The 24,324-nt window shown below is 43.0% G+C and overlaps 1 protein-coding gene across 2 annotated transcripts in view; it reads left to right on the top strand.

Moving 5' to 3' along the window:
* grik4 (glutamate receptor, ionotropic, kainate 4) overlaps positions 1-24,324 on the top strand; it is a 303,979-nt gene that overhangs the window by 126,860 nt on the left and 152,795 nt on the right. For both annotated transcript variants that reach the window (XM_076036026.1, XM_076036025.1), the window contains exon 3: positions 16,855-16,982. In XM_076036026.1, the coding sequence (XP_075892141.1) occupies positions 16,907-16,982 (76 nt within the window). In that variant the 5' untranslated portion in view covers positions 16,855-16,906. The remainder of the gene's footprint in view (positions 1-16,854; positions 16,983-24,324) is intronic.

The following is a 24,324-nucleotide window of genomic DNA, read 5'->3' as shown; positions in this document are numbered from 1 at the left end:
GTGAAAATGTGAGGACGAACAGTCTGGAATTAATTACAGCAGATACTTGACCGGCATCAAAATTGCGGTTTAAACTGCACAGTCAATTAATTAGCAGTCAGCAAAACTTTCTCAAAATCCTCAAACACTATTATTGTTTAAATAGCCATGTCAGGCTAATTTTCCACTGAACTTTTAAAGGAACGTCTAATTGAACCAACGCTTCCACCCCATTATGTAGGAAGCAAAGCAACCCGCCTTCATTAGCATTTCATTTAACAGCTTTGGAAATACACTAAATAATGTTTTTGGCTATGTGGCAACCACATACACACACACAATGTGTCTTTTAAATGTTTGTTAAAATGTAACGTTAAAAACTTACACCTTCAAGTTGTTTCCCCCCCTTTGGACTAGATGTCTTTTAGCCAGTGAAGGTCCCAGTTGACCATCAGGGAAACGATTGGTTAAATCACTTACGAGCAACCAGTTCATCTCAAAGCACCAGCACACAACTAGAGAAAAGACCAAATCTCAAGGTGTCACTTTACCAGAACTCATGTTTTCTGTCACTGAGACCAGGATGCAGCATAAATACAGACTTAAACTTGCTGATAACGAGCTTGTGCTCATAAAGGCTGTTAAACATGTAACGGAGATCACATACTGTCGCTTGTCACCATCAGATGCTCAATATCTTAACTGCCAGCCAGTGAGGTTCAACAGCCAGCCAACCAAAGAGTGCTTTATGTTTTATGAAAGTGATGTGAAAGAAAGATGGATGAAGCTATCTGTGAGGCGGTTCCAGCTGGATTCTACGTCTCGTTTTCAGTTGCAATCAGTCGTCTTTTTTCATCCAGGCGCCACAAGACCCAAACAGTGGTATGAAAATTTGCTACCCGTGTCGTGAGCAAATACTCTCTTCTGCTGCTCGCCGGCCTGTCGCTGCCCCTTTCTCGGGAGATATTGGCTGCCGAGGATGAGCTTAAATCAGCCACGGTCGCCGGGTCAAAGGGCCGCAGCACCTCAACAACAAGCCGTCCTGGCTGTTTGAGAAAGTGTCAGTTTGCTGCACTGTTCTGTAAGTTATTGGAAAGACAGAGCAGCCATAGTGCTGCAATTTCCCAGGCTTTCTTTTTTTTCTTTTTTTTTCGCTGGATGGAAGTCAATTTGAATGGGCGCGGAGCCAGAAGCTCCTTTTGCAAAGGGCCGTTGCGCCGAGTAAACCTTATCCATGCCCAAATTGCATGTAGCACGTGACATTCAGTTGAAATCCCCTCCGATGAATGCAGGATAATGCTGGATAAATCACCCAACATGTGTTCTGTCACAAGGCCACAGCGTGATACATCTCAGCCACTTGGATTACAAAGACGGATGAAGGTGGATTGTACATGCTTGCCCTGTAAATGATAATTAGAAAATTAGAATTAGAGCCCTGCTTTTCCGGGGTTGTTCCTACTGTAGAAGCCACCAGAATGTAAAACTGTCTGCTTTTCATAAGTGAAGTGACTTTTAGAATCAAAGCTTTTCATCCTAAATATCCTATATATAGCATTTTGTTTTCAATTTCGCATGGGAACACAACAGATGTTTGCCCTTAAATGTGTTATCTTATTTCGTATTTTTTTGAGAAAACACAGAACCTTATCTTTCTCTCTCTTATCTTTGTTGTCGAGGTACAAAGATGTTCCCTCAAGATGAACAACAAATATATCTTAAGTTCTCTGTTGCTAGTTTGTTGGGCCTCCGGCTTGAACTAAATGCTTGCCCGAAACACCCTTTCATCACCGGACACACCTCGTTGTCTGGAACCCTCGCAGCACTTGGAGCAGCGTAACAAGCTGTAGAGTAGTTGAGGGACGTTGATTTCAAAATAAAGCTTGTTTTTTTTTTTCCTGCCAAACTGGGAGGCCTGGTTTCCACAGTTCGGTCAAGGAGCTGATTTCATGTCCTTTCCCTGCTTATGATTCATGTTTGCTGTTTTGCTCTCCGCCTCAAGTTCCGCTGCCCTTGGAATTACAGTGTTGTGCGGTATGATGGAGAGCGTGTATTTCCCCGGAGAATTCCATGGGTCTAAGTCATTTAGTGCACAGTGTTAAGCCATCCTAGAAGCATGCGCGTACACACAAACACACACACACACAGATATAGGGTTTAAAGTCAGTGGAAGTTTGACCTCAGAGACACACACTTAGAACACAGAGGACCTTGTAGCGACAGCAGCTGAGACGAGCCGAGGCACTTGAGAAGAGTCGGGCGAGACGGGTGTGTTCACTGGCTGTACGACTGTTTTTGATTGAGGTCTGCCCTCCCTTTTTCTTCTCATCGCCTCCTGCTTTCGCTTTTGTCCCTGCTGCTCGGTGCGATAACGTAAATTCCCCAGTGGGTAAACTTGTGAGACGGCATCGCCCACGTAGTTCCGCAGGGCGCGTCCGCAAAATTTCAAAACATTGCGGCGAATAGACAGAATCGTCGCGTCCTTGTCTGATTGTATCCGCGGTTCAGTCATTCTGCATTCATTCGTTTGTAAGGAAATTACGGAAAATACGGCCGGAAAAAAAGAAAATCGTGTCTAGAGTCAATGTTTTTTTTTTTTTTTTTCCACAAATGTGCTTTTGGAAGTTGCAAGCCGTAACTGAAATCAGCGTCTCATTCGTTTGATCATCGTGCTTCCCCTTGTTCCCTTGTTCCCTGTACCAGTACTTTGGCTGCTGGGACGACAAATCACATTCTGGTTTACACGTTTCACTTCAATTTTTTTTTTGTTGTGACATTTCTTTTTCATCTCTGCAGCAGCACAGTGCCAAGGATCCTGAACCACTACAGTAAATAGTCCTCGGTTTTCTTCTTTCACTCGTCTCTCTGTCATTGGGACACCAAGCAGTAACCTTCCACCTTTGTGCTCCCAATTCAAGAGATCTTCATGCAGCAAAGTATCCCTTGAGGCATGGACATTTGAGTGTTCGAGTTACTACCATGGTGGTGGTGCCTTAAAGTGGTGGCATGAGAGATACATGCTTTATCAGACTTCTCGAACTGGACGTGACAGAGGTGAACTCATAGGGTCAATCCTTTTTCAAGTCAACATGGAGTGTATAGTTTACAGGTACTGACTCTCTATGCCTCTTCTTCTTTTGAAATGAGAATTCTGTTATGATGGAATAATTTTAAAAGAAGAGACAAAGTGGCAATTTTATAACACTCTTTGTTATTTCCAATGTCAAACCACAGAAGAGCAGCTTTTTCGGAAGCAGTTATGTTTTAGAAAGAGGCATATTGGGAACACAATAGCCTGTCAGGTGTTTGACAGAAAAATATATTGTTGTTGATTTACTACATTCTTAAATATCCCTTGAATGTCTACTGGACAGACATATCTGGCACTTTAAAAATGCCACGCTTGAAGAGCTGTAGCAGCAATACTGTGCCAGCGTTTCAAGATATTGTGAAATTTAACAGGAGTGGAGTGGGAAGGTATGTTGGCAGAGCAGGTTAGTATTGATTAGCACTTTGTTAGCTGGCGAAGTGACTCCCAGCAGCAGCATGTGGTCTGACTAGCAATAAGCCAGGGCGGGATAATGGGATGATGCTTTTAACTGTCCACTCCACTCGGTTTTGGCATCCGTAGTGTCATTTTGTCTCATCTTTTGCAAGCGTGCCAAGAAGTCGCGTGGTCCTGCGGTGACCACAGTAATGTAAAGTGCATAGACACAATTGTTGGACCCGGGTGGGGGGGGGCTGCGGTAACCTGCTGGCATCACGCTGAACGATCAGCGAGTCTCGACAGGTTTCAAAAGCAAAGGCTGCAGATCATAGACGTCGGGACGGTTTCAGTCTACCAATATTTTCCACTCGCTGCACACACTGGATGATTTGATCGGGCACCCAGGAGCCATACACTTCCAGTTAGTGGTAATATTTCCGCACAGATGCTTGAGGAATCAAACCTGAATTCTGTGGGAAAAATACAAACGGAAGATAGCGCTGGTCCCGGGCCGGGCTTGTATTGTGCTGAGCAGTGAAAAACGTAATAATTAGGGCTGTCAAACAATTCGTTTTTTTAATCGCGCATTTAATTGCAGAGCCTTTATAGTTAACTGCGATTAATCAAGGTTTGAATTGCATGTGTAAAATTCAGTTGTCTAGCCTTCCAAGGCAGTTTTAACCCCATAATACCGGATGTGCCGCAAAGCGGCGCGCCCACGAAAATTGCACGCGAGCCTCCCGCAGCCCTCGCTGCTCAGCTGTTGTTTACCGCCACTCAGAGCTATTTTTTTTTCATCAAGATCAATTTCTCATCGTCCATCTTGACCTGACAACAACTACTCTCTGTCTCTTCTTTCCCTGTTTGTTTGTTTTGATGTCTCTCAAACTCTGTTTAGATACTGACAAATATAACATACACAAATATGATCACGTTTGTCATTCGCGGTATTATATTTGGAGAATTGCTTCTATCTTGAAAATCCGCCAGATTTTCTTGTGCTTCTTTGAGTGACCTCATGTCCAGCTTGACGCTGATCGCTCGCGGTTCGCGCACAAAATAGACCAGATGCCGAAACGATCGTCGCACGGCAAGAGCCAGCCACGACGGTGCGCGCTGCCTCGTGCCAGGTCTGTACGGCACCGTTGCTGTGTCTCAATTCAGGGTCTGCATCCTTGAAGTATGCATTTTGAAAGGAAGTTGCGTCATAGCACAGTGTGCGAAGGCTTGTCCCAATTCCCAAAAGTCCTTAGGTTAGCTTGATACTATAAAAAGGTCACTTCTGGGGTTGGCCAGCCGGAGGGAACGGCGGTGACGAAACGAGGAAATACGCCGAAGGTTTGGTCCGTCCGTCTAGGCTGGGTCCTCGAAGAACGCTGCCTTCAGACGGAGGACACTCCGTTCGAAGGGTGCAGACCCTGAATTGAGACACAGCCCATCAGTTAACAAGGGCGCCGAAAGGAAGTGGGCTCCGTTCCACGGCGCTTTGCAGCGCTTCCGCTTCCGGCATGAACCGGACGTTTGAAATATGATTTAAAAAAAAAAAAAAATGGATTGTATTTAACTAATGGCGATAAATGAGTTAACGCTGACAGCCATAGAAACAATGGTTGAGGAGGAAACAGTAAAGGTGTTTTAAAAATAAATCACTACAGAATTGGAAATAATCAGGGTCTGTGTTTGTTGATGCTCCCTGTTTGGCTGTTAATCAGTGGTTTTTGTGGACCTTCTGTAAACCAGCCCGACTAGACGTGATGAATCAAAATTTAGATTCGGGAAGTTCTGAATGGAATGGGAACTGTAAATAACCTCAAAAACCTCAAAACAACTCATGCTTGAGGAGTGTTTGACCAAGCCTGTTATATTATTACTAACATAAACTGCACCCATTTATCATTAAAGTTGAACTCACTTCATCTCAGGTCACTCCTAACTTGGACTGCTCCCTCGCCACCATGGCCACTTCATATATACATATATATATATATATGTATATATATATATGTATATATGAGGACAGTTCCAGGCATTTCACTGTTTGTTTTCCACCTCATCGTTCTCTTATTGCAGCTTTATCTGCCATGTTACAGCATCTCCGCCGTCTGGCTGCCTTTGGTTTTCAAGCTCAATCTCACTGCCGTGCAGCTCCTTTCATTGCGTTTGTGCCAGAGAGAGCCTGTGTCCAGAGGCATTGTGTCTTCATGTTGCCTCCTTTATATCTGAAAATGACTCACATGCTTAAGCCCCGCGTACAAAGTAGATGTGGTTTTTTTTTTCTGTTTCGCTTTATATTCAGCCTCTTTTCTATCTCGTGTGTAACAGGCTCAGCGCTGTGACAATCGCTACGACTGAGAGCATTATGCGCTCCGACAATGTCAATAGCAGATGGGCGATTTAATTACTATGTGTGTGAATGTGTACGTCAGCTGCGCATTAGCTCAGGACGTGGACGCTGTCTGCAGGAGCCGGGGCCGCGATTTCCTGCATCTTAATGCCGGCGGTGACCACCAGAACCGCTCAAAGAGGCCGAGTGCCAGGAAGACGCCGTGTGTCCACGCAGACAGAGAGGAAGTGCCGCGTGGCTGATGACTTCACGCCACGAAATGAGGAGAGAATGGAGACACACATCGGGGTGAAGATTATCAAGGCCGCTGTGGCGAGAAAAACAGCGTCGCTCATTTATTTTTAATGAGACCCAGTGCAATCCTGCGGCGGAGGTTATTGCCGCGGCCAGTGGCCGACGTGACAACAAACTGCACATTTCATCAGGGCTGCATCACATTTTTTTTTTTTTGCTTTTTTGCTTTGTATTATGATTGCGATTCTCTCGCAAATCTTCATGACACGTATCTGATGCAAATGTAAACACAACAAAAAGTGAATGGTGCTTGGTACGACACTGACACATAAACTTTGGTCAAAAAAGGAAACACTTGTTTTTAACTGAACTGCAACATTAAACATGAAAACATCTATTTTTTTTTCCCCCTCATAAATATACATATACATACAAACTTTGAACATGGATTTCTTTGTGTGTATTACGATTGGACTTCTCAAATTATTTTAAATGGTAAATGGGCACCTTTGCGGTACCCCAAAGGCCTCATTCACCCATTCAAACACCAATGGGTGGCTGCTGCCATGCAAGTCGCTGCTAGCCCCATTAGGAGAAATTTAGGGTTGAGTGACTTTCCCCATGGACACAACGACAGACGAGGATAGAGCAGGATTTGAACCACCAACCTTTCAGTCATTGGACAACCCGCTGTACCTCCTGTGCCACACTTGGCCCAAAGATTAATCTAATTTAATCTTCTTTAATCTACTTTTGCTAACAAAACTTGACATTTGACATGAAAACATGAAAATTGTCCATGGCAAGATCACAACAACCGTTGTCACGTCAAATGTCACATGACCTTGTGTTTGTGTTGTGACGTTTGAGTTGGTTAGACATATTTACACTGTGGTACTTGGGCAAAAGACTGCTTGCATGTTGTGCTGTCTTGCCTTTATTGTCTTCTCTGAGTCCAAAAAAATTTTAACCGAAAAATGGATTGGTTATCATCGCAATCACTGGAATTTCATTTTCTCTTTCATTTTCATGTTTTCAATTGTCCGTTCACGGCTCTACTTTCACGCCGTGGATTTTTACAACCTGTCGAAAAGGGTTTCACTCTACAGTCCTGCGTATGGAGAGTATCTCAGTATTTTATTTTATTTTTTATTTTTAGGTTAGGGTTTGGTTTGGGTTTGTTGAAAGCAGCAGTAGGAAAGTTTGGCAAAACAGCAGAAAAAACACTTTAACTGTAGCTGTTTTTTTTTTCCCACTTGCCAGCTGTCGCTGTTCTGCATCATGTGGCATATTGTTGCGCTGTCATTTGGTGAGGGGGAAAGTGAGAGTGCTTGTTTTCATGCAGCTTAATAAAGCAAAGATCTGGTTAATTGCACCGGTGCGCTGGAACTCTCAGCACCAGTGATTGATGCAGTAGCCGTGGTTGCAGGCAGCACAATGGTAAAGTCATGCTGTGCAGACTTTACTACAGTCTGAAAGAAAATGTGTAACTGGGGCACAACTTTGTCCACATCTTCCCAGTGGGAGCAAGAGAGTAATTGGTCCGCCAAGGAAAAGGAAGTGATTTAAAAAAATAAAAAATGACAAAGCTTATTAGTTGGCAATGTGATGCTGTTTTAGTGACTTATTTTTTTTCTCTTTAAAACTGTTGTTAGAAACAATATTTTTCTTCTTCCCCCCAGCTGACAGCTCAGCACCGCTGCCTAATTTCCGGCCAGTGGAATCCCTGATGGAATACCTCTTGTTTTTCTCCCTGAAATGCAAATGATGAGAATTTGCATTCAAGGCCATGGGCAGGAAGTATGAGTGTGTTTGCACATGCTTTCAGTGGTGGTTTGCCGCATGCCGAGTGGAAAATCAGGGTCAGTCAACGATCCCAAGGAGGACTTCGGAAACAGATGAGTCATATTTCTGTCTGGTTAGCCGGTTGATGGCTGGACTTCGGAGAACGCCTCTCTCTGGTGAAGATGCTGCGGGAATGTCACAACTGGAAACCCGGAGCTGCAGGATGCCGGGACGGCAGGAACCAACGTTCAGTGACAGGAAGGACAATAGCAGGAGGACAAGGAGGGACATTTGGGATACACTCTGTGTCCCTAAAAGGAAAGGGGCATATTTCCAAAATAAGACTCAGTAACTGAATTGGGTGGTTACACCCTTGTGCCAATCCCAGTTTTGGATAAATGCTAGTGTTGTGTCAGGAAGGACATCCCACGTAAAACCCTCTGGTAAATTCAATTTGCTGTGGTGACCCCCAGAATGGAACAGTTGAAGGGATTTTCTTTTCACTGTGACACGGTTGTTGTTGTTCTGCAGTGCATCATCTCTATATTGCATCACTTTCTTTTTCACCTGTTTCTGTATTCCTAACTGAGATTCTCCAGTCTGTGCTCTACCAAAAAAAAAAAGCTTTTCTTTTTTCCCGCCCTGCAGTATCAAATTTCGGTCAGGCGGTTTGCTCTTCTTTCAAGTGTGAGGTTCAAAGGTTGGAAAGCATATCTGATAAACTTCATTTTTTCATAAAATCCACAGCGATAAAATGAAAAAAATCCACAGGACATTTCTTATTTGACCTGTAAAAATGTGGATTTTTCTTCAAGAATACCCCCACGTCGCTAGATTAAACAGACCACATTCTACTTTATTTTCTTAATAATCAAGTAATTATTTTAGATAACACATACTGTTTATTTTATGGAGAAAATAAAATCTCTCATAGATAAGGGTGGTGTCGTAGGTGCTGTGTTCCTCGACCTTACAAAAGCCTTTGGCAATGTCAATCACAAAGTCGTCTTGTCCAAGTCGGCTACTTTTAACCTCTCTGAGGGTGCTTTGAAATGGATGTAAATGCTCACCTATCTAAGCCACTGAATCTACCTATTGGTGTTTCGCAAGATCCATGTCTGGACCAGTCTTATTCAGCATGTTTATTAACGATCTGCCATCAGTATGTCCTGAGGTTGATGTACTAATGTATGCCGACGACCCAGTCCTAATTGCACATGGTCGGACCAAAACAGAGGTATCTGCTTTACTTACCAAATCTATAGCTCAGTTGACTACATGGTGGAACCACACATTTCTTTCACCAAAGCAAACCACTCTTTCTCAGGGTGACGACAACAAGCGGTGAAAGGATTCCAATATCTTTGGGTGCTCCTAAATTCCACCCTCACTTTTGAGGCATTTATCAAAAAGGTCTGTAAAACTCTCGGGTTCAATCTGTTCAACATCCACTTTATAAGGGGACTAAAAGGGGACCTGTCGATTGAGGCAGCTACCCTGTATGTCCGCGCCACGATTTTCACACACATTAAACTACTGTATAACAAGCTGGTCAGGCAAACCCTTCAACTTGCAAAGGACTTGAATAACTATACAAACAGGTGGGCAAGCCATTAGACAAGAAGCCATGACACTTTCACCACTGCACAATACTTGAGAAACAACATTCTAAATTGGGACAACCTGAAAACCTATGCAAACATCTGCCTTGTCTATAAAACCATCCACAACCTAACTCCACCACCACCTGGCACCTTCATCTCACAACCAGGAAGTGCAGCACGAACCGCAAGTAGGGTCACCAGAGGGCGCTGTACTATCCCACTTAGGAGAATTGCTTTCGGTCATCATGGTATACCAAATTCCAAAAGAATTCTCAGCACTCCCAAAAAGAGAGGTGCGTCAGAGAAGGGTGCCACTCCTGAGTAAGACCAAAATCTAAAAAAGCTCCCGCACACTGCTCGACTCTCTTCCTTTGGAAGTGAGTCCAGAGTACACCATGATAGATGGTGTAGTTTCTATATCATCTATCATGGTATCAGCTGGCATATTTGAAATACTATTTTGTTTTATTAATAGGCACTACCCCTTGATCAAATAAATAGAATCTTAAAATACTTTTTTATATATAAAAAAAAAATAATAATAATAAAAAAGTCCAGTTTGTTTGAGGTTTTTTGAATATATTTTCTTTTTTTGTACACATACTACAACGACAATCCCTGATTCCATTTCCTCAGCTGCTGCAACACAACACAACATGTTGATTTCACCAGCCTTGGTTTGGCCCTGAGAAGGAGGCCGTTGAGATTTGATGTTGATACAATTGCTGTTTACTGCTGGGAGATGTCGTTGAACGTCAGCTCGTCTGTGTGTGTTTGTGTGTGTTGGAAACCAGTTCATTCCAGGTCGCTTCAAAGTAGAAAGCAACAGAGCTGTAACCAATATAGTTTCCAGATAAAAATACACTCTCTTTTGATTCTCCTGCTTTCGTTTATTTGTGCGCGCGTGTGCGTCTGCACATTTTAAACAGACATTGTTTTTGAACCTGCAGCAAACATCCACCGGCGGAACAAACATACAACACGCATATTAATTTTCCGCAACTCGTGACAGTCTCTCTAACCTCCTTGAACACTGGTCACACCTCATGAATTCCATCTACACGTTGCCTTTCGCGCGAGCGCCGGGACTCCCAATGCAACAGGGCATGAATATATGCAAATGCATCGGGCTCATTATGCGTCCGACTCGCCTTCGCTTCAAACTGTCAATTTTAATGGGCCATTTGCAATTGAATTACACCATGTTTGATGTGTGATTGACGGTTTTGATATTTGGATCGTGTAAACTGCGGCTCGGACAGGCAGGCCGCGCGGCCGCCAGGCCATCCTGGCTGTCAGCCGCTGATCCCCCGTCGTCCTGCCGCGTTGACACGGGCAACACAAGCTCAGGAGCTCCGCCGTCAAAACCCGACCGAGGGCTTTTGATTCCGGCGTGAAAGTGCAATTCCAGTTTCAGTCAGGAACCCGTCGACGGGGACAGCGAAGGCTCTTTTTCCAGTTACCGACATTCACACCCGAGGCCCTCGTGAGACCAACTAGTTAGTGAGTTTAGAGCCAAGCTGAGGATCAGATTAAAAGTTTCTTCAGAGTGTGTAAAGTGAGATTTGTTTACTCCAGTGCCAGTGTTTATTCCCTACCTGCAATAAAGCACCGGCAAAATATTTATAAGTCTTAAAGTTCCGGTTGAACAATCCAACTCGCCGGCAACGCCATCATGTTTTTAACAATGCGCCCATAATCGGATCAATCCTGCAGGGACGTCCGTCGGGTCTCGATTTTACAAAACCGATTATTATTTGCCTTCAGTCTCGTTGTTTCTAGTTTTTTTTTTTTTTTCTCACAGAGCCGAGACGGAGATCAATACTTATCGCAAACCTCGCACGACCTCACTGACACACTTCTGTTGCACGCGTCGCAAACAGCGGGTTTGGATTTAAACATTCAAAGAGAGGAATGGTGACGGTGCGGCAGGAGAAAGGCTCGTTCGTCAACCATGATGGTAAAACTTAACAGCGGCGTTTGTCCCAAGAGGCTCGACGTCACTGTGGCTTTTGTAGAAATTAGATTTTTGTTTTTTTGCGTGTGTGCGTGTGTACGTGAGCGTAATTGTCCGTGAAAAGACTGCCATACCATTCCTGTCTGCAGTGTGAATGTGCTGCGTTGTCATTTTTATTTTCTGAAACGTCCTAATTTTTCAGCTGAGTCCCCACATTATTTGCACATTATTACAAACTTCAAACTATTATCTCAGCCTTTTGCATATTGCACCAGTCATTTACTCACGGCACCAGCTGCACAGAAACACTCACTTGTAAAGACGACTTTGGGCCTTGGCTGCAGCTTATTCCGTGTCTTGAGCTTTGTGAGCTTTGATCATTTTGGCTACTAATTAAGAGAAATATACACCAAAACAAAGCAACCATTTAAAAAAAATAATAACAATGTAAGCAGCATTGTACCTCACTTGAGTGATGCTTTTTCCTGAGCAGACATTTTCCCATTATTTGTCAGTGTTGTTCGGACTGTTTTTGATTGCGCTGCCGTTGCATTTTCTCTGATTTTGATCTGCGGACCAGTTATGTTTTTGAAAATGGCTGTGCTTGGAGAGGCAGCACTCAGAGTATAGCAGAAAGCTCTGTCTGTGCTTATAGAGCCACGGTTACAATAATGGAACCGTGATGTGTTTTTTTTTTTTTTTTCTCCTCCTCCATTTGCTGCTGCGAACAACTCCCCCTGCCTTTCAATCAAGTATTTTCCAATCATGCGCCTGAAGATTATATTCACGTGTTCGGCCAACGTGCCGTCTTTGCCAGGAGTCGGATTGGAAAGTGAAGCCAAGGTGTCGGATTCAACAGGTTGGAGAGACGAGGAGAAACAAAGCGGCCGATAAAAGACTTACCAGCCTCTCCCTCTGTCTCGGCTGTATTGGAATCTGTGGTTAACCATAATATAGTGGAAGGGACCTGAGCGAGCAATGAGCGTTACAGATTACATTGACTTGCAGTCTGGCTTCTCCCGAGGCGTTGTCTTTATTTACTGGATATTTAAACTGTCAGGGCTGCTGCGGCAACATATCTGACCCACCAGGTGACATTGATTTTTCCATAATTACTTTTACGGGGTAAGGCGTTGCGCGGGCGCGTTGTGTACTTGCATTAGTGTCAAAAGAAACTGTGATTTGTGGGATGCGACAAAGGTTTTTTTTTACTGGTGGACAAGCCAGCGGACCATTATCTGCTGCTGCTCAAGTCATTTTGTTTCCCTGCTCATCTCAGGCGGGCCTAGGACTGGAAATGGGCGGTGGTCTTAAGTGTCTGAGGGGTTTTGCGCGCGAGAGCAAGTAATTATTCATGGAGCACATTTCCGCAGCATCGGAGTAATAAAACAAATTGGCTCTTGAAGAAATAAACAAAGCCATGACTCGCGCGGCACATGACTCCCCTTCTCCATTAGGGCTGATGCGGATTGGTTTGATGCCGTTTTCAGGGGAACGATCATTGCACTCAACACTTGAGTCAGCCGCCCGCTCTTTAATATTTGGGCTTTCTGCTTAATTCTCTCTCTGTTAATTGAATCATTCCCGTGCAGCTGCATCGACACTTGCACTTCCGCGTTGTTTTTAACAAAGCAGCTCTAGTCGGGCTAATTGAACAATAAAGCAACACTATACCCCAGTGTGCATAACAATAGCTCACTCAGTCTTCAATTAATTTCAAAAAAAAAAAAAAAAGAGGGGGAACTTTTCATTTGATGTTGTTGTTTTTTTGTTTTTTTTCCTCCTCTTCTCAGAACCTCCAGGGGAAGACTTATGACAGCTGTTGTTTGCACAGCGTCGCTCAGAAAAGGTCTGCGGAATCATCTTGATGTGTTGACAGTCCCGCTCCGGTGCTCCCTCGGGCTCTCGTGAGCAATAATCATCCCAAACGCAAAGGATCTGGCGACGGCTAATCGCAAACACTGAGCCGGAGATTCGTACTTGTGGATAAATAGTTGAAGACGAGACGATTTTGTTGGCCCGGCGTGAACTCTTTGTGCAGTCCACGCTGCACGTTGCCGGTGTTTTGAGGTTTTCGATTGATAAAGGTAAAATTGGCATGCGTTTTGACCCAAAAACTGAAAGTTGCTTTGAATAAAAACCCATCAGAGAAGCAGACAAAGGCCTAAAAAAAGAACAACAAACAACAACCCTGGTGGAGGTCTTAGCGATATGTTAAACACAATAAAAGTTAAAATAAAAGTGGGATTTGAGGTTGATGGGCGCTAGGTGGCACAAAAAATGAAGCCGCAATGGAACGACGCTGTAATTTGAAGGCTCTGCTTGAAGTTTGGCAATGGAAGCTTGGAAAGCTGAACCGGGTTTCCATCCAATCAGCGAGTCAGCGAGTGTCACGAGGTTCAGACTTCAGCTCCAGCGAATGGCCTGACAGAATTAGTGCTTTGGCTGTTTTTGAAGCGACACCGGCACCTCTCCTCCCTGGCCCACTTACAAAAATAGAAGCCACTGCTTATACGGTCTGCTGGCACAACTCGTTCAGTCTGTGTTTAAAGGGAAAAGTGCCATTTGACACGTGTCTACTTTGTCTTTCTTGCGTTTGAGCGGAGGGATGAGCCTAATGAGACCAGTTCTAATTTGAGGCTTCTGTAGAGTATCATTGTTCTGCCAACACGGTGGTGCAGCCTCAGGTCAGACTCATCAGACGCCTTCGCAGAACAACTGTCAAACAGAAGCATCAAGCACTGACGAAAGAACCTGCCTCCCCTGTTTGGATTAAAGATTAAATTTCTCTGGGTTTAGAACTGTGGTTTCATGACTGATATAACTACATTTTTGAAAGTCTGACGTTTTGGGTGCATGTGTTTGGAATGCAAAACTGATTCTGATATTGATTCTCCTAACTGCAGGTTTGGTCTCCTGTTTGACATCTATTCCCTTTGCAAGCCGGTGTTCGGTAAAATTCTCCTCATGTCCAAATTCTGTTTGGGCCCATTAAAGATCCCGGTACCATTTGAATGACAAAGCTGCTTTGTCAAAGCCGTTGCTTTAGGATTTTAGAGAGTAAAAGCTAAAATTAAAACCGCTTTGGCTTTTGACCATAAGTCTCAGATGTTTACCACCTGTTGTCAATGTTATAATGTCGTAATTAAAACATGTAATATATCTAATAGACACCAGTCGAACACAGTCAAATGAATATCATGACAGCATGATAATAATGATAATTATTAATCTGACTGATAAGTGTGCATTCATTAACAGTGATGTTCCTGATCTATTCTGAGCGCCTCTTCTGCTCAACATTTGCATGTACACTTTTTGTCACGTCTGAACAATAATAATAATAATAACTATAATAATAATAAATAGATAGATATTTTTTTTTAAATCACAGAGCGCAAGAAAAAAGGCAGATTCAGTCAAGTGTCCTTCACTCAAATCTACCTGCACCTGTTTCATTTTGAGCCGAGGAAAACTATTAAATGTGTGTGGCGCGCTGCCTTTGAGGTGCTAAAAGGAAAAAGTGGCCACAGCTGCTTTATAACCATGAATTTGTTTTCCATTTTCCATGATGGAACGCAGCTTACTTTAAACGAGTAATAATAATTTAATCTTTGTTCAAGCGTCTGTTAATAAAGACTTTGTTCTGCGCCCAAGAGAGATGTCAGTAATTTGTTGGATTAAAAGAGATAATAACAGGTTTAAAACCTTAAAGTAGGAGAGTGTGTGTGTGTGTGTGTGTGTGTGTGTGTGTGTGTGTGTGTGTCCTCTCTGTTTTGGCGCTCCTGAAGAAGAACTTCAAACAGCTTCTTACTGATTTATCACCTCTGCAGCTTCAGCTCCTCTCTCTTTCCCTCCCTCTATTATTCTTTCAAACGCAGTGCTGTTGCTGGAATTAAACAACAAAGGACTCCACCGCAAATGGACAAATAAACAAAGTTTTGTTGTCGTTGTTGTTTTTTGTTTTTTTAAAAAAAGAAAGAACATGTAAATCCTTTATATTAACCGTCTTTGTTTTGTTCAGAAGAGCTAAGCGGTGCATTCATTATCTGACACCAGCATGCTAGGGGCTTTGACACAGAAGATGCCCCGCTGCCACGGACATCCACTTCTTGGCAGTTACTGTCCAACAAATTTTACTCTTACTTGAAACATATGGGAAAACAAATGGCATCAAAGAAATTACATCAGACAGGCAAAACAATGAAAATGCTGGATACCAGGGGTGTCAAACATGCGGCCCGGGGGGCGGATCAGGCCTGTGAACGTGTTTTTTCCGGCCCGCAAGATGAGTTTGCAAAGTTTAAACACAAGCTGCAATTTATTTGATAAAAGAAACTTCTACTGTCCAATGAATGTTGCAATAGCGCTTTTTGCTCTGCAAACAAACTGTTAATACCCGGACTGGTCAAGTGGGACCAAGTACAGCCACTCTGAAGCTACGCTGTCTTCCTACCTTCCCTGTTACGTCTCCTGTTTGCCACTCTCATTGCGGGCAGAGTGCAGAGTGTTCCAAGAACACGACCAAAGTAAAACAAAGAAAACAATGTCAAGTTGTTTTTAGTTATCATTATACCATGAATTTACCGGTTTGGCCCACTTAGATTTTCCTCTATTGGCCCGTGAACTAAAATGAGTTTGACACCCCTGCGTGTAGACCTTCAGAGAATAATGTCACTGTCTCACTGAGCATCTTTACAAGGAGTTTTTCTTTTAGAATGGTTTAGTAAATCTGCACAACAAAATATTGCTGTGTGTGATAAAATGAGGCTCCGTCATGGAACCTGCGTGTCATCACTCAGTAACTGCAGGTCTTGGGTCGTTTTATTTCATTCTTGCCATGATGCAGAGATGATTGAAATCTATGAGTCAAATTAATGCCCCACAAGGCGAGAAAAGTCACCAAATTGTGAGATTGTGTATTGCACCTCTGTGCCAAGATCGATATAGTCAGTTGTGGTAATATCTGCATGTGTAATGTTGTCTCACAGCATTTACTTATTTATTTATTTTTTACTTTTTTGACGTCAAAATGGTCATTGTATAATAAAGTTAAACGACATTTTAACCTACAGACAGTAAAAACACACCACGATGTCAAAGATTGCTTGAAATAAAGCTAGGAGTATAGTGAGATAATGCTGCTAATTAGCACTTACCAGTGTTAGCTCAGGCGTGAATTGCCCTCACCATAGTAGGGTCATTCCATTTGTTTATTGTGCTAAGTGTTGCGCTGCTCTCAATTTTCGTGTTGTTTATGTTCAACACACTGAATTTCATTTTGAGTGTGACACGCTCTGTGCCCCTATGCACCCAAAACTTTCAGTACCGAGTACACAAGTATGTCATTTCGGAAACACAGTCTTGTCTTCACAAATGCCTCGCAGCTTTGGTTTATACGTGGACGTGTTGATGCTGGCTGACATATAAATGGGGTTTCTCTTCATGCTTGTTGCCCTTGCAGGTGGCTGTGACAGGGGCACCCCCGGGGCAGGACCCATGAGGAGTCATAGAAGATGCTCCCAGCCTGGGCGCTTCTGCTCTTCTTAGCCATGTGGGTGAGAAGCACTGCTGGCGGCTCCTTCAGAATAGGTAAATCTTTTGTCAGAATGGCAATTTTTTTTTGTATTGTTATACAAGTTTTTGCAATGTATAATGTATGCATCTTGCACGTTTTTTTTTTTTTGTTTTTTTTTACATACAAAATGTTTTTTTTAAATGTATATGCTGGCCTGAATCTATCCTAACCTACTTTTGCTTGGGAGGTGAATGAAAAGTTGCATCACCTTCTGGACAATCTTCTGGACTCGGCGCCCACCTTTCTCTCTTTTGTCATGTCGGCTTGCACAGACATGGGTTGGCACCGACAAACAAAAGCGCAGCTCTGAGCTGTAGCAATGTTAGCACTGCGCGATAGATCAGACAAGGCAGAGGTGGTGGTTTATTCTTCAGTCTCCTTTGGCTTCCACCTGACCGTCTCTCATTTTATGTTGAGTTTTTCGCCCACAGATTTGGCAGATGGTCCGTTTGAGTTCATCTCGTCCGTGCACGATGATTAGCCCCTTGGCTAGTATGAGGCACCGTCAAACGTGTGCATGTTTGCCCTGTGCCCTTGATGTAACCCGGCAGGCGGCGCAAGGCATCGATATGCACAAATGACAGACACACATTTGAAATCAGATCAACCGAGGCACACAAACAAACACATACCTCGGAAGAGCGCAGCAAACTCCTTGCCATTTGCGCTCCATGAGGTGGTATTTAACGCGGCCCGTCCCTGGAGTCCTTTCCTGGCTGGCGTAATGTCACTGTCTGGCCCTTGAATGAAAAAACAACCGGCCACCCTTCTGCATCCTCAGCTACCAGCCAGCGGTGAGCTCAGCGTGGGTTAGATAAGAAACTTATGAGAAATGCGCATTTTCATGGCAAATTAATCAGTGCGGATTATAGGCTGTCCGACAGACCTCGCGCTCTGGCAGAGAGGTCGAGATGAAAGGTGACTTTTACACTTTTGTTGCTGCGTTGCTGAAAGGTTTTTGCACGGCAGCAGGAGATTAATTACACAGATAGGGAGCCGTGATGGTGTAAACAAAATGCACTTGTTTACCAGTGTGCTTGATTGAAATATTACAGGTTCTACACCGTGTTATTTTAATCGCACGCATGCACGGTACAGGTGCAGATGCTTAGATACAGTTGAGCCTGAGGACCAGTGGATTTGACACCATGAGAAGAAAATAGCTGAACAGTCAACGGCTTTTATTTTTAAAATCCCCCAAATCCAGTCGGTGGCGACTGTGTCAGTTCAAGGAGGCAAAAAAAAAAAAAAAAAAAAAAAAAATGAAGACGGTTTGTCCTTAAAATATTAGTTTATAGATTATAATAATTCTGTCTGTGACAAAAAAAAATATGTCTGCATTTCTTCTCCACAAAAATCCGAATATACACTTAACGTCAGGATTCCTTATCTGTGAAAAAATGCTCCCTGCTTCTGGAGCTCATCACAGGGAAAGAGCCAATTTCTGCTTGTTTAAAGGCTATGAAAAATGTCCCTTTGCAGATATGCCTTGCGTAGATTAAACGCTCATCCTGAATTTAAAAGAAGGCTGCCTTTGGGTTTTATTTATGGCGCTTGTGTCGTCCCCTCACAGCCGAAGAGGGTGGATTAATATCGATTGTCATGGATGTCGTTTGTATAAAAGACACCAAGCAGCCATCAATCGTTCCTCGTTTCTCAGACTTGTTTAGAACCTGGCAGATAGTTATTTGCTGATTAGTCATTGTTTGTGTTAAACATGTGTGCTGTTCCGCTATTAAACAAATCAAAACGTTGATTTTTTTTTTTTGTTTTGTTTTTTTTTTCCCTGAAATGTAATTCGAGGAATTGAATACGTGGCCAAATTAAAATTGTTTACTCGGGATGACTTTGGCGAAGAAGAGAGGCAAGGAGTGCATTTTAAAAACATGATATTTTGCTGCCAGTGACATTTCATGAATAATCCCTTTTCCAATTATTAGGTCCTAAGGGAGAGGTGGAGAGCCAGGCTGCCTGTTTGTTGCTTTTTATTTCCCCATTTATTCTTTTAGCCACACACTCTAACAGGGTCATGGCAGCAGTGGCAAGTGAAGAGACGCTCCTGCATCTTATTCTCCCCTCGGCCCTTTTTTATGCTGCTCATAGGGACTCGTTAGGAAATCTAATTTGGCCCGTGTAGCCCGCATCATGAAAACAGATGACTGACAGTCACCTTATTGCTCCCGTCGAGGCATTTGGGCTGTAGTTTAGCATTACCTTATCCCATAAAAACAAACATTACTCTTCCCCTCCACGGTACGGGGGTGCTACCAGTTTGTCTTTGCCAATGACCTCACGGTAGGAAAATAGAAGAACTAGCAGTGCAGCTCAGTCGGCTTACAGGTGGAAATTGTGCAATTTTTTTAGAAGCAGATGGATCAAAACTAAGAGCGCAAAGTGAACCAATTTCAAAGCCCAGTGCCATTTTGGCGAGTGTGGACTGCACAAATTAATTTCAAATGTTTTCTTGGCCTTTTTGCCTCTGGTTAACAAAGCTTGATATATGATCAATACACGTCTGAACGCAAGAATAAAGAATGAAAGTTAATTCCAATAACACGATGTAGCTGATATGCTTGTTTGCTTCGTTGTCTGACTGGACTGTTCCCACAGTTATTCCTGTTTTTAAGAGCAAAGTATTTTCTGAGATGTCTTGCAGATAAAGTGCATGTTACATCAGCTACATAACAACCTCAGATCAACGCTTAAAGTCCTCTGGCGTGCTCGTGAAAGCATAGGTATTTTCTTCTCTCTTATGTTCTTTCCTGGAAACGTAACATTTTCAGTCATAAATGTGTTTGGGATAAGAACTGAAGCAATCAGTCACAGAAAATACTGAGAAATCTCAACCGGCTGAATTTGATTCCTGCAGCGAATGCACAGTCTGCACCAGCTTTAACCAGCATCCTTAGACCAAAGTATGACATATAAATGTGTTTTTAAAAAAAAAAAAAAAAGAAGCAACCCACTTATTCTGTGTGTAGGTTTACGCAATTCAAAAAAGGGAACACTGCAACACCAATAGACTCTGAAAGATCATAAAAAAATTAGCTTGTCTGGTTTGGCGTAAATGAGTTTTAAACAACATATTACAATTGATGATCACAAGCTGGCAACCAAGCTGCTTTTATCAGGCCGCCTCATCAAAACAAAGAAAAAAAGAGCAAATGACTATTAACTTGTTTAACATCACACATTATTAATGACAGTTGCCTGGGGTGTAAAATATTTTCATTTGAAACACCTGTGTTTAAACAGTATAAAAAAAACAATTATATTAGAACCAAGTGGTGAAAAATCTGATTTGACTTTATTTCTTAAATCTGCATCTGACCGCACTTGGAATTCACCCTCACACAGTTATCATGGGGAAGATATTGCAATGTGGCTCCTGCTGACACAGTGGTCACATGTCAGCGACTGTCTTGGTCAAGTCCCATAATGCATAGCTGAAGTGACACATTAAGGGACGGCTGCTGGAACCACCACGGCTGAGTCACCGTGCTCTTGCCTCCAGTCGGGTTCATTCGACCCCTCACACACGCTCCGGATCTTAACTGGCATCCGTGAACTCATTCAACTCACCGTTACTGGGAATTGGAGGGAAGAGTGAGCTGAGTCGTGATGAAGGGATGGAAAAAAACAGCGAATATCCTCAAGGCGTTTATCCTGCGTTGCTTTGAACTGTAATTAGCAATTTAGCATCATTTGCTACGAAGTAAAACTTTGAGCACGTCTCTCGTGGACGGAGCCAATGGAGTCCAGCTCAATAACTATCTGAGGGCAAGTCATCCTTAATCTGCCTCTTTTTTAATTACTCAGCTGTGTGCTGTAGAGCCATTAGGTTAATGGCACTCAAACACGTGTACCCGCAGACCCGGAGCTACGGGCCACTTTTGAGCAAAAACCCTCTTTATGGGTCACCACCTGTTACCAGGACCAGCTGCCGACTACTCTCCGTTTCACTCAGATGCCAGCGGCAGTAATTGGGGGAGATTAGAGTGAAAAGTGGGTTTACTGACAAGACCAGTGGGTGGCGACGCGTCGGCCAGGAGGCCACAGCTAGCGTAGCCGGCTATTGCGGTGGCTCACTTTGAAATGGAGGGGCTTTTTTTGGCTGAAGATTGATGCATTGAATTGGATGTGGAAATATTAGTCTTTATTCAATTCAATGTGTTTGATGTTAGCTTAATATTAGTCATATTGTTCTTGGCCAAGTGTTTTCTACCATTCTTTTGCTTTTGTTATTTATTTATATTTGTACTACTCACGCATGTTTGAAAGAAAGCCTTTGTTCATTCATTCATAATTAAAAAGGAAGAAGTCTGACTGTACATTACAGTGCAGTGCACTTTCCGTAAAGGTTCACTGGAGAACCTGTGTTGACGGGTTTACTGCACAACTTATGAGAACCAATTCGGAGATGACTTTTCTTCTGCTTTTTCTGCAGATGGTCATGACGCCAAAGACCAATATGAGTCATACTCACATAACACACATACCCTAATGTCAGTTATGAAAATCTGCAATTTTTAGAGCACAAATACTGTGAAGCTTGCATGTTATGCAGAATGTGAAAAAGATTTGACATCTAATAGTTTGTTGTTTGTTATTTGCACCGTCAAAGCCACAAGGTTGTGATTTCAACCTTCAGTTCTTTATGTGTGGAGTTTGCCTGTTGTCCCTGTATTTGTGCGGGTTTTCTCCAGGAACTGTGGCTCCCTCACACATTCTAAAGCCCTGCTTACAAGGCCATTTGGCAACTCTAAATTGTTCTTTGGTGTGACCGTGAGTGTGGATGTTTGTTTCTCTGTGTGACAAAACCCAATACGCTGAATACATTAGACATAGTAGGGATAAAAAAAACAAAAAAAAAACATGGATGAATGGTTGATCAGCCAGTTTGTACCCTCAAAGGATTTGCAGATCTTGTAAACAGTTGACACAGTTGACACAGTTGGCACTGTGACGCCTCCGTGTCTCAAAAATCAAATCACTGCAGCCTTGAACAGCACGAGTCCTGGACGTGCCGAATTTCGCTGTCCTGCAGTTACTACCAACTTTGTGTAGACAGTAAATATTTCCCTCTGACTGCATGGGGCAGGATCTAACATGTTTGTTTTTTTTTTTCTTTTCACAGTAGTAATTTCTCCCCCAAAAAAATAAATGTTTTTTTCTTGTAAATACTGGCATTGGACCTTATTTAAAGTCGGGCAGTTTGTTCGGCTGTTTGCTTCAAGACACGCGTCACGCTCTTCCAGTTCTTGGCGAATTAAAAGGGATGATGTGCACATTCGCTCTTCATTCGCCGCCAACCGCACCATCCCTTAGTGAGGCCGGGGCTCCCCGCGTCTTTGATCGTCAATAAACAGCATTTATAACGTTGCCCTGCATTTTTAACAGGAAGTGTCGTAAAGGTTTACTACTGTTTATTTTTATTCTTTTTTTTTTTTAAATCCATCCCGCAAGTCGCGCCTCTGAATATCCCAGGCAGGGGCATTAATTCCCTCTTGGCCACGGCCTTTTTTCCTGCCGCAGGTTTTGGCTCCCCTCATCCATTACGGCGCCGCGCCGTGCGGAGCGCACCGCTTTTAAATGGGATTTAGTGGGGATGATTTGATTAGCCGTGATTGATGCAAACGAAAAACTTTGTCTTTCTCGTGATTGATCGCCCGTCCTCAAAACACTCTAAAAGCACAGCGTGTGAGCACTGGTGTGGGGCAGGGGCTTCTTTTATTTATTTATTTATTTTTTTTTTTAAAGGGAGCATCATCGTGCATCAGCAAATGCAGATTCGTCACTGCAGGAATTCCTTCTGCCTTACAAGATTATGAAGCAACGAAGATGTAAAACAGGCTGGGTCGTCTTTCTTTCTTAGTGTGTCTCTGACACACACACACACACACACACACACACACACACACACACACACACACACGGGAATCACATGATATGATATCAGAGAAAGGGTGATCATGCCAGTCAAACAGCCAGAGAGCAGCTTGCAGTTCAAGCCAAAGGCAGCCATAAGGAGTCTAATTGTCTGCGACCACCTCAAACTGCATATGGAGCTTTGTGCAGGCTTTTGCCGTCTTGCCTCCCCGGGACGCACCAGCGATGGTTGAAATGAGAAAAGTGGGGAGATAAAAGCCAGCGATATGGCTCACCCGGAAGTCAGGCCCTGCGTTCTGTTTTCTGTTTTTATCCACAATTAGTTAAATGGTAGCAGAGTAATGGAACCAAAAAAAGAGTCCGAACAAGCGCCATTAAGCAGTGGACACGGAATGAGTCAACGTGACATTACGGCAGAAAAGCACTCAAATAGTGGACAGCTGACGGGCAAATGCGTTGCAGTGCAAAAGACCACAAAATCACCACAATTCATTTTGGGTATTTTGAGATGCAAACAAAAGTTGTTCAAAGCCCCTTATTGTGCAAAGTTATTTAAAATAAAAAAAATATGTATACATATATATATATATATATATATATATATATATATATATATATATGTATATATATACATATATGAATTTGAATTAAAACCGAATGCGTCTCCTGCTTGTCAGATAAGCGAACCCATAGTTTTTGATTAATTGGCTTTGTGATCAACCCCCAAAATTACAAACATATGAAAGTTCCAACAATGCATCAGAATGGGAGGGCGTCTGTTCACTTCATCTTCTCCCACAGTCCAAAGACATGTACATCACAATGATTGGTAACGCTAAATAGGCCGTAGGTGCGGCGCGGGAGTGGATAGTTGCTTGTTAATGTGCTGCGACTTGAGAAGTAGTGATAGAAAACAGTTGGATATAAACAGAGGGCTAACTAGGCTTTTGTTTTCTGACGAAATCCAACCACCCATCTTCTCCCACTTCTGTGAACTGTGTTGCTGCAGCACAATTAGCGGGGATCTTCAGGTCTCCCTCACCCCTGCAACGCTCCGCAGCACCTCCTGGGGGACGCCCGGGGTGAAATATCATTTTATATGTATATTTCATATATATCTTTGATAATTCATCATGCGATGCTTCTCTCCTGGAATCTGGGATTTAAAAAAAAAGTCAGAAAAAGGGCAGAATAAAGTATATAATAGGGGAGTCTTAATATACAGCAGGTATAATCAGCGCAGTCATCTGAGTGTGCTGGTTCTCTTCCAATTATTTTCATTCTTTGCTGCGATTCTATCCAGTGGTGGGATGTGCGTTTCATGCCTAGGCCATCAGTGATGTCATATTTAGTCCACCCTAAATGAATAAACCTTATAATGCCCTCAATATGACACTAAAGCTAGAGAGTCCATACAGGATCACACTTACGCATCAGATCACCTTCATATAGGTGACCTAGTCAGAC

Source organism: Nelusetta ayraudi, unplaced genomic scaffold (assembly GCF_046127955.1).
Source record: "Nelusetta ayraudi isolate G7.1 ecotype Tasmania unplaced genomic scaffold, CSIRO-AGI_Nayr_v1 ptg000048l, whole genome shotgun sequence".
In the NCBI taxonomy this organism is placed as follows: Eukaryota; Metazoa; Chordata; class Actinopteri; order Tetraodontiformes; family Monacanthidae; genus Nelusetta; species Nelusetta ayraudi.
The sequence above is the reverse complement of the archived record's forward strand: the minus strand, read 5'-3'. Positions and strand labels throughout refer to the sequence as shown.